Genomic DNA, 14,919 nt, shown 5'->3' with positions numbered 1-14,919 from the left:
TGAGATATCAAGGTGAAATATGCACGTTGCAATAAATTCTCTTTGCATAACCACCCAAATTGCACAGACCGAATGGTTTTGCCTTTCATAAGATCAACACACACACACACAAAACCAAGACAGGATATTTTCTTCTAATAGTGTTTTTAAAAAGTTAAAAGGTGTGCATGTTTAAAACTCCAAGAACCAATGCATATGTTTTCCCTGGAACATGCAGTCCCGAAATGACACATTTCAGCTTTACTTATTTTCTTTGATCAGGTTTATAGTGCAGTGGTGAAGTGTCCCGCCTGCAAACCTGGTGGTCGGCTTTATTTCATAAATTCAAAGAGGACCTTCAATTTTCTCATTTTAACAGGGGATTGGGGGGGGGGGGCTGCGTCCACCCTTTTTCTTGAGCCCTGCATCCTGCCCATGCTAAAGCCGAGTCTTTCATGTCAATGCACCATATTGTTTCTGTCTCAGAATATGGTGCGTTTCACTAATGGGAACAACAGATTTATACTGTTACCATAAACTCGGAATCAGGCCTCCACTTCTTCACTTTTCGCAGCGGAACCACAATCGCCCTGCAACAGTTGAAACGAACTACCCCTGAAGCATGTCCAGGGGACCCCCTGCCCCTGCATCCTCTCTCAGTGTCAGAATTCCCCACCCAAGTCAACTTTTGGTGAAAAAAACAGCCCCGGTGTCAGTGGGAACAGACCAACCTTTTCCCATAGAAACCGGCACACACATCCTACTGTCAGTGGGCACTCCCTCTCCGAAACATTGAACACACGCCCACCATTGCACCCACCCATTCTTAGTTAGTGTGTGCTTAAACTGAGGAGGGTCCCATGGTAAGATAAGAGTACCACCACTGAGTCAACTCTCATTATAAACACCCAAACAGATCCCTTTTCAATGGACCCACACATAACCCCGGCATTTGCTCTCAGTACATACACAAACACCCATCGCGGATTCTCAATGGAACCACGGCCACCCCTTTCACCCATGCACAGAAGAAACCCACCCACACGTGACCCCAAGGTGAGTGGCAACACATTCTCCCTGGGCCCAACCTCAGTTGAAATCAATGTAGCATGGGTTACCTCTGAGCAGAAGTGACATTAGCCTGGGCCCATCTTGGCTATGGGGGTATATTCCCAGTTCAAAGGCGTTCACTCTGGCCTTCATGCGCAGTGAACATTCACCCATTCATGCACCTGGTGTCCAGGGACAACGCCCACTTTGGAGCGATTCTCTGCAAAATTCCCTCCATTATGTGTGTCCAATGGCAATGAAAGCGAATGCACTCCTGTACTGGAGATTAGGGGAAGCACACACCTGCTGCACCTCATAAATACCCACTAGTGGGAGTAGATCTGGTACGGCCCCAATTCTCAGGGGAAACACCCACACTAGACCAATCTTATGTTTCGTCTTTCAACAAATACCGTATTCTTTTCGACGAGACATTGCAATGTTTTGTATTTCGTAACGCAATTCAAACATTTCTGCCATCAAAGAATAGTGAAAGCAATTAAACCAAAAAACAGTATTTATTCTGCCACATTGAACATTCTTAATGTCAGATATCTGTTCATAACTTAACAGTATACAGCAATGAATGAATCATACAATAGTCTGCACAATAAAAGTGAACGAGTGACGAGAGGCGAACCTGCCAGGCACATTCTTGCACCCATCCTCAGCACAAAGTTGCCCACCCGGCACCCATTGGCAGCCGCGTCTCCTCGGGCAGCGCCCACGGCAGTGGAATGCTTCCTAGTGACCCCGCAAGCACCGACAGTTGGCCATATGTTCACACACCTGAAAGACATATCTCTTTCTATATCTACATTAGTCCAAAAGCACCGTCCTTCAGTCATCTCTAAAATTAATTGTTAGGGCAGGTAAAGAACATTCTAGTACATTGCGATGTTCAGTTTGTCTCTTGACTATTGATCTGTCTTTGCCTCGTGTTAGCATCACCAGTGCTCTAGAGACGGTTCTGGGGTCTGAGTACAAAAGTAAGTCCTACAGCCGATGGGAGTATTTAATAAGCGAGTCAAAATATACTGGCAAACAGAAATCTTTTGTAATAAATACTTATTTGCTCCTAGTTATTCATGCATAGTAAACGATATATATTTACCTATTCAGGTCAGCAATAATACGGATAATAATGATAGCTTCTTCTTATGGCCCCTCCTGTGCTACTTTTCCAAACATATCTACGGAGCTGTGTGAATGAAAACAGGTGGACGCTCCTATGCCTGTTTGCTATTTTTTGTAGGGAGCATGTGTACTCCTTATTTTATTTTTGGGGAGTATGTGCCTATTTCTAGTGAGTAAAAAAAGTGCCTGATGCAGAGCTTATCTGTATGGCTGAGTATAACTACTGGATAGATGCAAACATCCACTTATTTATTCGAAATGGAACTCAACTCATTCGAACACCTCAGCGTGACAAGTCACGTCAGGTCTGCGCGCCACTGAAAAACCCAATCCCGCCTTTTTTTCACATTCTAACCCCATTGCAATTTCTGACGTACCTGCAGCAGTAACCGTGCCGGCCCCGCAGCATGCTGATAGCGCTCTCGTGGTGGCCGTCTTGTGCGCGAAAGTGAACGGGTGTCTGGGAATGCCAGGCTTGCAAGGCTCGTGTATCTTATTCGCTGCTGGGCAGATGTTGCCCTACTGCTTCTTCTTTGCGTTCTTTCGCGTTTCTTCTTTGCTGTCTTGCTCACTGCCTCTTTCGTCCGTCTGCTGGTATGTTTCTTCTCTCTCTCTACCTTCGTCTTCTTGTGGTCTCTCTGGTATTTACTCTGTCATGTTCTTTTCGCCTCCCACATCTTTTGGCATTGCTTGACTCTGTTGGCTTCTGTTATGTCTCCTACCAATCTTTTGCATGCATCTATAGCAAGAGTCGGTTTTCTGAGTATATTGCTTCAATGTCTCCTTTCTGTGTTTTCCCTCCTGCGTCCTTTACCTATGCACTCTTCTCTCCTCCTCTTTCCATTCTTAAAGTCTCTCTGTCTTTGTGTTCTCTCTCGCTCTTTAACTCGTGTTCCACTCCCCTGCACCTTTCGGTGCTCCTGTGGTGTTTGCTTTCCCCCGGCCAGTCCCCTTGCCTGCCTCCCTCCTTCCAGTGGCTGCCCTCCTTTTGTCCTTTCTAGCTACTCGCGTTCCCGTTGCCGCCTGGGTAAGCAGGTAGTGTATACTGAGTGAGTGAACATGAGTCAGACCTGGCAGGTGCTCCCTGACCACACGTGTACAGTGCTGACCAGGAGGGCCAGCACCTGCTGTGCTCAGCCTGTCATTTGACGCAGATCACTGTCAGAATTCTTTCTGGGCGTTTGAAACACGAGGAACCCCTATCATAAAACATTGCAAAGGAGTGTGAAAGATACACGCCACTGGACTGGGAGTTTTTATAAAAGGGTGGGTTGTTGGTGTTGCGGTCTATGTATGTTTGTGGTCACTCGCAATTTCCAACCCATACACCTTGGTAAAAGTCCATTTGGGCCTGGTTTTGTATTGGCCCCCAAATCAAATGCCGTTCTGGGTTGCTACTGATTTTCCCTTCGTTTGTTTGTTTCTCCTGCACTGTAAGAACTGGTGGTTACTGTAGGTCCTTTGCAACGCTGTGTGGGGCGCCATAAGCAGTGCAGCTTGGTGGTAGAGTTATGGTTGGTTTGCGAACCATAACTCGTTAATTTCGGGGCGGGGGGGTTATGTTTATCACTGCAACCTTAACAACCTTAACATCCCTCCCACTAATGATTTTTTAAATGCTTTGTAATGCTTTCTATTACATTTCTTCTGCCCAACGCCCTGTCCTGAAAACAAACGAGTGGCCGACTATCCATGCTGACCGGAGGGGGTTGCTCCACTTGGCTGGTGGTTCTGGTGGGAGAAAAGAGGGTGGGGGGAGGGAGCTATATTAGTTCTGGTCTAATGTATCTTTTGTAACAGTGTGACGTCCATCCCCATATGTTTTTTACCTGTTTGGGGGCAAGTCCCCCTTGCCATGCTGCAGTTGTGGCCCCGATTCTAAACAAGTGGGTCCCGAATTCCTTGGGGTCCCATCCTGCTGATGGCTTTTGACAGAACCACTTTGAATTGATAGCGGCTTAGTGCTGAGGCATCCCTGTGAATTAGGAACCACCCCCCTACGTATGGCCTCTGTGCCCAGTGTGCATCACCAACCTATACTATGCAGTTTGTTACATCGTCAATGCAGAAAATGCTGATGGTTCTTCTGGCCCCGTTTTGGACTGTTGTATATCTATGGTGACACTGTCCTGTCTAACCCTGGTCTCCATTATGCCTAGCCCATTGCTGGCTTTGGTGGTGGAGGCGATGAGCTCTCCAATGCGGAAAGCCCCAAAATATGCCAAGGAGAAGGCTGTTCTAAATAACAGGCCCTCATATGGATGGTGGCATATGTTTTCCAGTTGGCTCGTTAATTTTACTAGTTTGTCTAAATCAAGAGACGGTGGGTGTCTACCTGGGGTCCCTCTATTTTGCCCCATCCCTTCATGGCATACGTGATAAGTGCACTCTGGGTGGGGTCTGCGTCCCCCCGGAGTTTGGAGTAGTAGGATATTGCCACTAGGTGTCTTCTAGCCCAATCCCTTTTGTACCCTTTGTCATGTGCCCATCTTTAAAAACATTTCTATCTCCTTTAATGTTATTAATTCCACGTGGTTTAAACCTGTTGTTTTAAACACATTTTGTAAGCACTTACTGTACTGTGCTGTGGTAGTGCTGGCCAGCGCTTTCTCTGCCATTTCTGTAAGGAACCCCGTAACAGGGTTTGTGATCTCTGTGAGCAGAGTGTAGTTGGCACCCGTATTTGAGGTGCCTGATTTTTTTTGTACATCCCGACCTTGGCTCTCTGGCGGCAGCCTTGATGTAATTTATTTGACTTTCACATTATTTCCCAGCAGTCAGCTGGTATTAACGTCATCATTTCTTGGGCGTGCAGTGCTAGCTCCCGGAATCTTGTCCACTGAAAGCGAGATAAAGCATCTGCAATGTTATTATCCGTTCTGATGATGTGTTTGGCCTATACCACAATGTTCTGTTATAGCAAGACCGTGGTAATGGCTCTCAGGACTTTTAGTACCAGCTGGCATTTGGTGGTTCTTCTGTTTCCGATGCCTACCACTGCCGTGTTGTCACACCAAACCAAGACTTCCGTGTTAGCTAGCTGCCTGCCACAGATGTGTATTGTTAACCAGATGGGGAATATTTCTAAAAGTGTGATGTTTTTTGTCCATCCTGCCGACTGCCATGTTTTTGGCTATTGCCCGGCCACCCATTCTGTGCCCAGGATGGCTCCAAAACCTTTGCTCCCGGCTGCGTCTGTGAAGAGGGTTCTTTTTGCCCATGCATTCATTGTTGTGCGCCAAAGGATGCTCACATTAAAATGCTTAAGGAAGTTCTCCCAGATATTTAGGTCCTCTTTCACTTCTTTGCCTAGACGCATAGGTTGATGGGGTTTGGTGCAGGATTTGGTTTTGAACTCGAGACTACTAGAAAAAACTTTCCCTTGTGGGATGATTCTGGCTGCGAAGTTGAGGCTACCTGCCAGTGATTGCAATTCTTTTACTGAGCCCTTGTCTTTTGTGCTTAAAGTTTGGATTTGTTCCAGTAGTTCTGCTATTTTTGTGCTGTGGATTCTGCAAATAACCCTGGCTGAGTCTATCTCAATACCCAGGAAGATTATGTTGGTGGATGGCTTGGTGTCTTTTCCCTGGCCAGGGGGATGCCCCATATGGTGGCCATCTGTTCCAGCTCTGCTAATGCCTGTTTACATTCTCTTGACTCTGAAGGCCCCATGACCATGAAATCATCTAGGTAGTGTACTATTTTTGCCCCAGGGCGTTGCCTCTGAAAAGCCCATTGACAAAAGGAGCTGAACTGTTCGAATAGGGCGCAGGAGATTGCGCATCCCATGTGGAGGCATCTATCAACATAAAATTTGCTTTCAAAGGTAAAACCCAGCTATTGTTGGGATTTAGGATGAACCGGCAAGAGTCTGAACGCTGATTCGATGTCTAGCTTGGCCATTAGTGCGTTCTTGCCGCATTCCGGTATGAGTCTTACTGCCTCTTGGAATTGGGTATATGAAACCGCTGATTCATTATGCGGAATGCCGTCATTCAGTGAGTGGCCCTTTGGATAGGACAGGTGGTGAATTAGCCTCATTTTACCTGATTCCTTTTTGGGAACCAGGCCTAACGGTGAAACTAGGTAGTCATGGAAAGGCATGGCGTCCTAGGGGCCTGCTATTTTGCCCAGGATTAGCTCTTTCTTCAACTTGCATTTCACTGCTTCTGGGTTGTCCCTGACAGATTTTAGGTTTTTTGGGATGTTGGGGGTTCCTGTTCCTTTAAATGGTATGATAAAACCTTTTCTGAAACCTTGTTTCCCTGTCCGGGTAATCCCGTAGTGCTATCCTGAAATTGCTGGGGTTGATGGGTGTTTTGTCTGGTGTTCTGTCTGGTGCTAATATTGCTTGTTCTTTTGGCTGGCCTGGGTGTTTGTTCATCCTTTGTATTTTTGGCGGGGAGTCTGGTGCAGTTGCTGACCAGGTGGTCACCACTGCAGTTTGTACAGTTGTGTTTGTACCAACACTCTTTGCCCCATGTGCATGAGTTTTTTGCAAAATTCCTGCATGGAATATTGGCTTTGGGACCTGTTGGTTTTTGTTCTGTCCGTGGGCATTAGACTTAGCCGCCCAGGGCTGGTTTTTCCGAAAGGGCTGCTCTCCTTTTTTGTTTTTTTCAATATCTGTGCCCCTGTTGCCCTGAGATTTTTTGTTGGGTTTGGTTGTTGGTTGTGTGACTTCTTCCTCAGATGGAAGCTCAGCGTTCAAAATGTATAAATCATTTTGCACCTCATCCCATTCTATGGCAGACCTCTCTGACATACTTTGTCTAAATCTGATGTCGTAGGCCAACCAGATTCTTCCTTTTTGGGCGATTATTACCTCTCTGACTTTATCCATGTAGGCCCATAGTTTGTCCCCATCCCCAGGGATTTTTTCCAAATATAGGGTAGCTAAAATGGCGAAGGATTTTAGCCAGTTGTCCCAGTTCTGTTCTACCTGGGCATTTCTAGCTATTGCCTTTTTTTCTATTTTCTTGGGATCCCTAAAAGCATCCCTCCCTTTTCTTTGGGCTTCTATTAATGAAAAGATTTCGATAAATTATAAATTATTTTGCCCATATGGCTTCTTTGATTGTGGTGTCTATGTTCCATGCTAGGCATCTTTTGTATCTATTCAACATTTCTGTTTGGAAATATTTAAACTTTTGGTCTAATTGAGCACTTGTGATCATTACCATCTCTAGTTCGTCACTTTTGGCTACATCTGCTTGCCCAGATGTGCTGGCGTTGGGGGTTGCCCATGCCTTTAATGCACCATCTTGGTTGGGTGTGGCTGTTGTTGTTGTAAGCCTATTTGGGCTTGGATCAGTTGTTTTGTTAAGTGACGGAGGTGTTGTTGCTGCTGGCTGGTCCACCGTTGCAGGTGTGGGCAGGGAGGGTGGAGGCAGTATGATAACTGATGGCTCAAGGGGGGTGTTGTGGTTTCTTGGGTCATTTGGGTTTGCTGGGGACAGCTGTTTGTTTCTAAAATCCAGCATCATTTGCTGTATGTCCCTCATGTTCTCACACAATTTTGACAAAATATTACTTTTGTTACCTTTTCCTGATCCTTCGCTTGACTTCTTCTTCTTTGGGGCTGGTGAGGTATCACCCAACTGAGGTGGCATGGGATTCCCTTCGTTACCTAAGCCGTATAGGTTTTCCCTGACCCAGGCCCAATCGTAGTGTTCAGCTGCCTCGATTGCTGCGAGCAGGTGGGGTGATTTGGCTTTTGGTGGTGGACTTGCAGTTCCCTGCTTTTTTCTTTTGGGAGCCATCTGCCTGTTAATTGGAGGAAGATGACTTTTATTCTGTGTACAAGACTTTGGTAACTGTTGGCTTGTTTCTGTGCATTTCTTGTTAAACAGGGGGGGGGGTTTATTAAAGAAGGATTTGTGATTTGTTAAAAGCTTTTGCCACCCTTACTTGCTGTGAACTGCGTTTTGTATTGTGCTACGCGGCTCACGGGATGCAACACTGCATTGCTTTGTGTTGTCTTGCTTCCAAAAACGAAAGTGTTGTAGTTGATTTATGATCGAGTAAAACAAAATGTTGTTTTTTCTACAAAAACAAACCCCTGCTGAGCTGAGACACGTGGCACTGTACAGCTCCCGCAGCAAGAGACAGGAGTAGCTCTCTTCCACCCAGCAATCCTGAGGACCATGGAACCAGCCCTACGCTTACACAGCAGGCTGACATCATCGAGCGGATGATCAATGCGGGTAAGCTCCTACCCACTGTTGCTGCTCCCTTCCAAGCCCAGAGTTGCTTAAAATCACTACTACCTGCACGATCCATGAACATACTTGGATCGGAATCCATTAGCCATGAGGAGTACATCAGCAAAATGGCGCAGCACTTATTTGTTTATGTTTATTGTTGCTAAGTAACAAGCACGCAAGCGGATTGGCTGCCCATGCCATTTCCGCACACTCAAAGGGCCCACACTAAGGGTAACCGCTGTCCAAGGCTGTCCAGAGTGGTCCAGTGTCCAGGGCCTGACCCCTTGCCAATTTGCATCAAAAGGTACTATCTTACTCACAATACCGCCTCTCCATAACTAGCGAGTGACTGTCTTTCGTCTTCACGTGGAGTACCCCATGCCGCCATTACCTCTGCGCTAATGACCATATTATATATATGCATCCAGGTACAATGTTATGCTGCCAGTAACGTACACACTCGTATATCAATATCTACAATATCTGTCGGTACGACACTGCTCTCTTTGTTGCATATCAGATGTGAAATGTATACCAACGACCATGTTTGAATGATAAGTTAAGCTCCGGTAGACACTCCCTGATTCTGCATGTCTACTCGAACTCTTGCATATAGGGCTATGCAACTCAACTAGGTGCTCTATGACCAGATAGTCTCTAAGAATGCTTGTGATTTTTCTGGAACCTGATTTATATGTGCCCAGAGATAAGTTCAGTAGTTATCAGGTTTCGCCTTATAATTGCGACTACTATGAATAGACTTAATTCTGTTTCCTGCTGCATCTACGGGAAATTGAATTTAGGCGCACCCATAGCCAGACTAGTAAGCGGCTTCAAGCTTGCCTTTACCTGGGGTTGCTATATAGACACAACTGTGAATTTTGTTGTATTTATGGAAATTCGAATCTAGGTGTGCACATAGTCTAAGATTAGATTGCTGCATTTACCGGAACCTGAATTTAAGCAAACCCACAGCCAGACTAGTAAGCAGTTTAGAGCTTGCCTTACCTGGGATTGCTATATAGACACAAATGTGAATTTTGCTGTATTTAGGAAATTCAAACCTAGTCCTCCCTAGCTATATCATTGATGCAGTACCACCCATCATCTACTGCAGACTCGACGCTGCAACCCTTATATACCTGCTACTATGCTCGCCCAGAGTTCTACCATTGTCTATACTTACCTTGCACTATGTCTCACCTTTAAACTATCAACATTGCTGAGACCACTATTACTCTGTTATAACACCCCTACTGCAGCCTCACCACTGACATGCCCACACGTCCACTCTTCTTTTTCCTTTGCATCACAACTTGTACCTAACATGCATCCCACCTCACAAGTGCTCTGCCTCAGTGGCACCTCGTGTAGCACACAGCAGCAACACCTTACCCCGTCGACTATGGTCAACCCTCCTGCCAACCCTTACCTTAACTCACCGTCCCTTTGGCTCGAAAACTTTGCCATGAAGCCCACTCCTAATCAACCTTGCACTGTGCCTGTGAGAAATCTTAGACTAGGATCTAGACTCCCCCACATCTCCCACCGTCCCACTAACACCAACCTGCCGGCCAAACCATCCTGCATCGAGCCCACAGCCTCTGCCCACCATCACGTACCCATACCCATATTGGACATTACTCCTGATTCGAGTACCCAACCGCATAGCCCCACAACTTGTCTGAAGGCTGCACTGATGAACACTAGGTCACTCACGGCTCACGCACTCGACATGGCTGACCTCAACACAACTCACGACATGGACTTCATAGCCATTACTGAAACCTGGCTCCACGCTGGCTCAGGCCCTCTTCTATCCCTAGCTATCCCTGAAGGCTACACTATTATTAGAAGTGACCGTAACACTGATCAAACAAAAGGAGGTGGTGTTGCCATTATTCACAAAACCTCGATTAATCTCCGCCTCACCGCTCCATGCCAAATCACCTCAGCAGAATTACTCACAGCTAAGCTAGCCATCACCCCCAACCAGACTATTACACTCCACATTATATACAGACCTCCTGGCCCATTATCCATGTTTGCTGAGGACATCTCCCACATCCTCGCTGACAACACCAAGACCAAGTCTCAAATCATTGTATTAGGTGATTTCAATCTAGGCTACCAAGACCCTAATGATGCCTCTGCCCACGATATCAACAACCTGCTACTTAACTTAGGCTTCACACAACAGGTCACTATGCCAACTCGCTACAAGGGCAGGACTCTCGATTGGCTAGCTGACTTAAATTGTGACACTAATGTTGAATCCAATCAACCATGTGCATGGACCGACCACCACCTAATCACCTTCAGCATCCCTACTAAAATCATCTACTCGATTCCCAATATTGCACCCGCCACCACCACAAGAAACAAGCTCAACATAACCTGCGCCAAACTACTCCCACTCATCCTCCCCGCTCTCAATGATCTCTCATCCTCATGCTCTGATCCTACAGTCTTGGTAGACACGTACAATCAGACGATGCTGAAAGCCCTTGATCTTATCGCTCCTTCCAAACTAAAAAAACCTAAACTTCAGGCCCACCTCAACTCTTGGTTCACGCCACAGCTGAGAACCTTACGCAAGGAAAAAAGGACTCTTGAAGCACGATGAAAAAGCAATCCAATAGAAGCCAACAAAGCAAGTATTTCCTTAGCTACCCTAAATTACAAAGAAGCCATACTTTTGGCTAAAAAAGAGACATACAATAAACGCATTGAACTAGCCCAATCGAACACTAAGGAGTTATTCAAAATCTTAAAGGAACTGGAATCCCCTCCCACTCCCCCAGACACCTGTTCCAAAGACAGCACTTGGTGTGCTAACATTCAAAAGGCCCTCCTTGGAAAAATCGTCACCCTCCAAACTAAAATTCACGAAAAAAAAATAGTTTGCAGTCCAGCCTGCAACACAAAACCCCTCAGGTTAATATCAACTCCAACACCGACTCCTTGAAACCATTTAGCTTCTCACCCCTCTCCATCATTGAAGTTGAACACATTATCAATAACCTTAAACCCTCCAATTGTCAGGGGGACCCATGCCCTGCTGCCATTATTAAGGAGGCCATGCATAATTTAGCGCCCTTAATCACCACACTCATAAACTCCTCATTTAGCTCTGGGATTGTCCCGGACAACCTCAAGGATGCCTGGGTTATTCCTCTCCTGAAAAAACCCACTTTGGAGGCTAACATACCCACTAACTACAGACCGATCACCACGGTCCCTTTCCTTTTAAAAAATCTTGATCGTGTTGCATACCTGCAGATCCAAGATTATTTGGAAACCAATAATCTCTTGGTACTGAGGCAATCTGGTTTCCGTCCGCGATACCGTACTGAAACTTCTCTTCTAGACCTTAGAACTCAGATTGAAGACCTAAAAGATAAGGGCAAACTGGCCCTCCTACTCCTCTTAGATCTCACCGCAGCCTTCGATTTAGTAAATCACCCAATCCTATGCCGCCACCTTAAAACTGCCGCCCACTTCTCAGACAAAGCTACAGCCTGGATCACCTCCTTCCTGGATAATAGATCTATGAGGGTTTTCTCCCCCACTGCCTGCTGGGCCTAGAGACCCAAGCTACTCCTCACTGATGAGCCCCAACAAGGGCGAAACATGTTTGGGGATGCTTGTGGTCTCGTGCAGAGGGAATGTGACCTAGCAGTTCGGGCTGGACTGCCCCTTTTGGGGTGGGGCCAAGCCTGATTTGCATATGGTAGTTTCCCTTCTGTAATGGCTTGGCAGGCGAAGAACGGTGGTCTGGAGGGTTGCCCAGAGCAACGCCAGTGGTTAAGATTCATTCTAAACCTTCCAGCCATCACCTCTTTGTTTTTGCTGTGTCACCCCGAGTGGGACGGGTATGCCCAGACGTGGGTCCCGTGCCTGCTGGGCCTAGAGACCCAAGCTACTCCTCACTGATGAGCCCCAACAAGGGCGAAACATGTTTGGGGATGCTTGTGGTCTCATGCAGAGGGAATGTGACCTAGCAGTTCGGGCTGGACTGCCCCTTTTGGGGTGGAGCCAAGCCTGATTTGCATATGGTAGTTTCCCTTCTGTAATGTCTTGGCAGGCGAAGAACGGTGGTCTGGAGGGTTGCCCAGAGCAACGCCAGTGGTTAAGATTCATTCTAAACCTTCCAGCCATCACCTCTTTGTTTTTGCTGTGTCACCCCGAGTGGGACGGGTATGCCCAGACGTGGGTCCCGTGCCTGCTGGGCCTAGAGACCCAAGCTACTCCTCACTGATGAGCCCCAACAAGGGCGAAACATGTTTGGGGATGCTTGTGGTCTCGTGCAGAGGGAATGTGACCTAGCAGTTCGGGCTGGACTGCCCCTTTTGGGGTGGGGCCAAGCCTGATTTGCATATGGTAGTTTCCCTTCTGTAATGGCTTGGCAGGCGAAGAACGGTGGTCTGGAGGGTTGCCCAGAGCAACGCCAGTGGTTAAGGTTCATTCTAAACCTTCCAGCCATCACCTCTTTGTTTTTGCTGTGTCACCCCGAGTGGGACGGGTATGCCCAGACGTGGGTCCCGTGCCTGCTGGGCCTAGAGACCCAAGCTACTCCTCACTGATGAGCCCCAACAAGGGCGAAACATGTTTGGGGATGCTTGTGGTCTCGTGCAGAGGGAATGTGACCTAGCAGTTCGGGCTGGACTGCCCCTTTTGGGGTGGGGCCAAGCCTGATTTGCATATGGTAGTTTCCCTTCTGTAATGGCTTGGCAGGCGAAGAACGGTGGTCTGGAGGGTTGCCCAGAGCAACGCCAGTGGTTAAGATTCATTCTAAACCTTCCAGCCATCACCTCTTTGTTTTTGCTGTGTCACCCCGAGTGGGACGGGTATGCCCAGACGTGGGTCCCGTGCCTGCTGGGCCTAGAGACCCAAGCTACTCCTCACTGATGAGCCCCAACAAGGGCGAAACATGTTTGGGGATGCTTGTGGTCTCGTGCAGAGGGAATGTGACCTAGCAGTTCGGGCTGGACTGCCCCTTTTGGGGTGGGGCCAAGCCTGATTTGCATATGGTAGTTTCCCTTCTGTAATGGCTTGGCAGGCGAAGAACGGTGGTCTGGAGGGTTGCCCAGAGCAACGCCAGTGGTTAAGATTCATTCTAAACCTTCCAGCCATCACCTCTTTGTTTTTACCGCTGAACCTTCATCAGTCACTTGTGGGGTCCCACAAGGATCATGCGTATCCCCGACACTCTACAATGTGTTCACAAAACCCCTTTTTGACATCTTGGATCTTCTGGGTGTCACATATACCAACTACGCCAATGACATCCTCACATCCTGTGAGTTACTCACAGCCAAGCTACAAACATCCCCCACAACCACGATCACCATCTACCTCATATATAGACCCCCAGGCTCCCCTGGGACCTGTGAAGAAGACATCACATCCCTCATCACCGAAAACTCCAAACCATCAGCACAAATCATGATCCTCGGAGACTTCAATCTCGGCTACCAAGACCCGAACGATGCACATGCTGCATCCCTAGCCAATGTCCTAACCGATCATGGTCTTACTCAACTCATTGTACTCCCTACCCACCAAAAAGGCAGAACCCTTCATTGGGTAGCAACTCACAATTGCAATACAACCTGCAAAGAGCCCCAACCTCTGGCATGGACCGATCACCACATGATCCCTCTTGAGGTCAACACCAATCAGGCACTGCCCAATAAGCACCCCATGGCACCAGCATGTCCCACCAGGAATAAACGCAACATTACTGCTGAAGCCCTGCTACCACTGGTCTTACCTACCCTCAATGCTCTCCCAGCCAACGCTGACCTAAACCTGCTGATCGACACCTTCAATAATTTCATGGCTAGAGCAATGGACACCGTTGCCCCTTTAAAAATACGCAAAGTTAAACCCAAAGCTCATCTGAACTCGTGGTACACCCCTGAGCTCAAAATACTCAGGAAAGAGAAAGCTAAGGCTCATCACACCTAGAAGACTAACCCCACCGCGGAAAACAAATCCAACCTCACTAACTTATCCTCACTTTACAAAAGCGAGATAATCCGGTCCAAAAACGATGCTTACAACACCAGGATCACTCAGGCAGTATCCTCCACTAAAGAATTATTTAAAATTCTGAAGGAACTAGAAAACCCTATTTCACCTCCAGAAACCTGCCTGAAAGACAAATCCTGGTGCGCCAACATCAGAACGCCCTCAACAATAAAATTTTAGGACTCCAAACTAAAATTGAAGACAAACGGCAACAACTCTTCAACAATAAGGTCACTAACCTTAGCCTACCCACACCCAACAACACTAGCGCAGGCTTCTCGTTTAAGAAAGTCACCATCCCGGAAGTTCAAAAAATCATCACCTCCCTAAAACCCTCTAACTGTAAGGGAGACAGCTGTCCGGCACAGATCATAAAAGATGCAGCCAGAGAGCTCTCCCCCTTCATTACCAAACTCATCAACCTATCCTTCACCAATAACTCTATCCCCAGCAACTTAAAACAATCATGGGTTCTCCCACTCCTGAAAAAACAATCCCTCGACCCGGCCAT

General features: G+C 47.2%; 1 protein-coding gene across 1 annotated transcript in view; it reads right to left on the bottom strand.

Annotated features, from left to right (window-relative positions):
• The window catches only part of LOC138491539 (galactose-3-O-sulfotransferase 2-like), a 328,549-nt gene extending 325,459 nt beyond the window's left edge, over positions 1-3,090 (bottom strand). The window contains exon 1 of the mRNA XM_069618090.1: positions 2,544-3,090. Coding sequence (XP_069474191.1) covers positions 2,544-2,575 — 32 coding nt within the window. The 5' untranslated portion in view covers positions 2,576-3,090. The remainder of the gene's footprint in view (positions 1-2,543) is intronic.
• Between the last annotated feature and the right edge of the window lie 11,829 nt (positions 3,091-14,919).

This window comes from Ambystoma mexicanum, chromosome 10 (genome assembly GCF_040938575.1).
Source record: "Ambystoma mexicanum isolate Mex_15411 chromosome 10, UKY_AmexF1_1, whole genome shotgun sequence".
Classification (NCBI taxonomy): domain Eukaryota; kingdom Metazoa; phylum Chordata; class Amphibia; order Caudata; family Ambystomatidae; genus Ambystoma; species Ambystoma mexicanum.
Note: the sequence above shows the minus strand (reverse complement) of the source record. Positions and strands in the feature narration are given on the sequence as shown.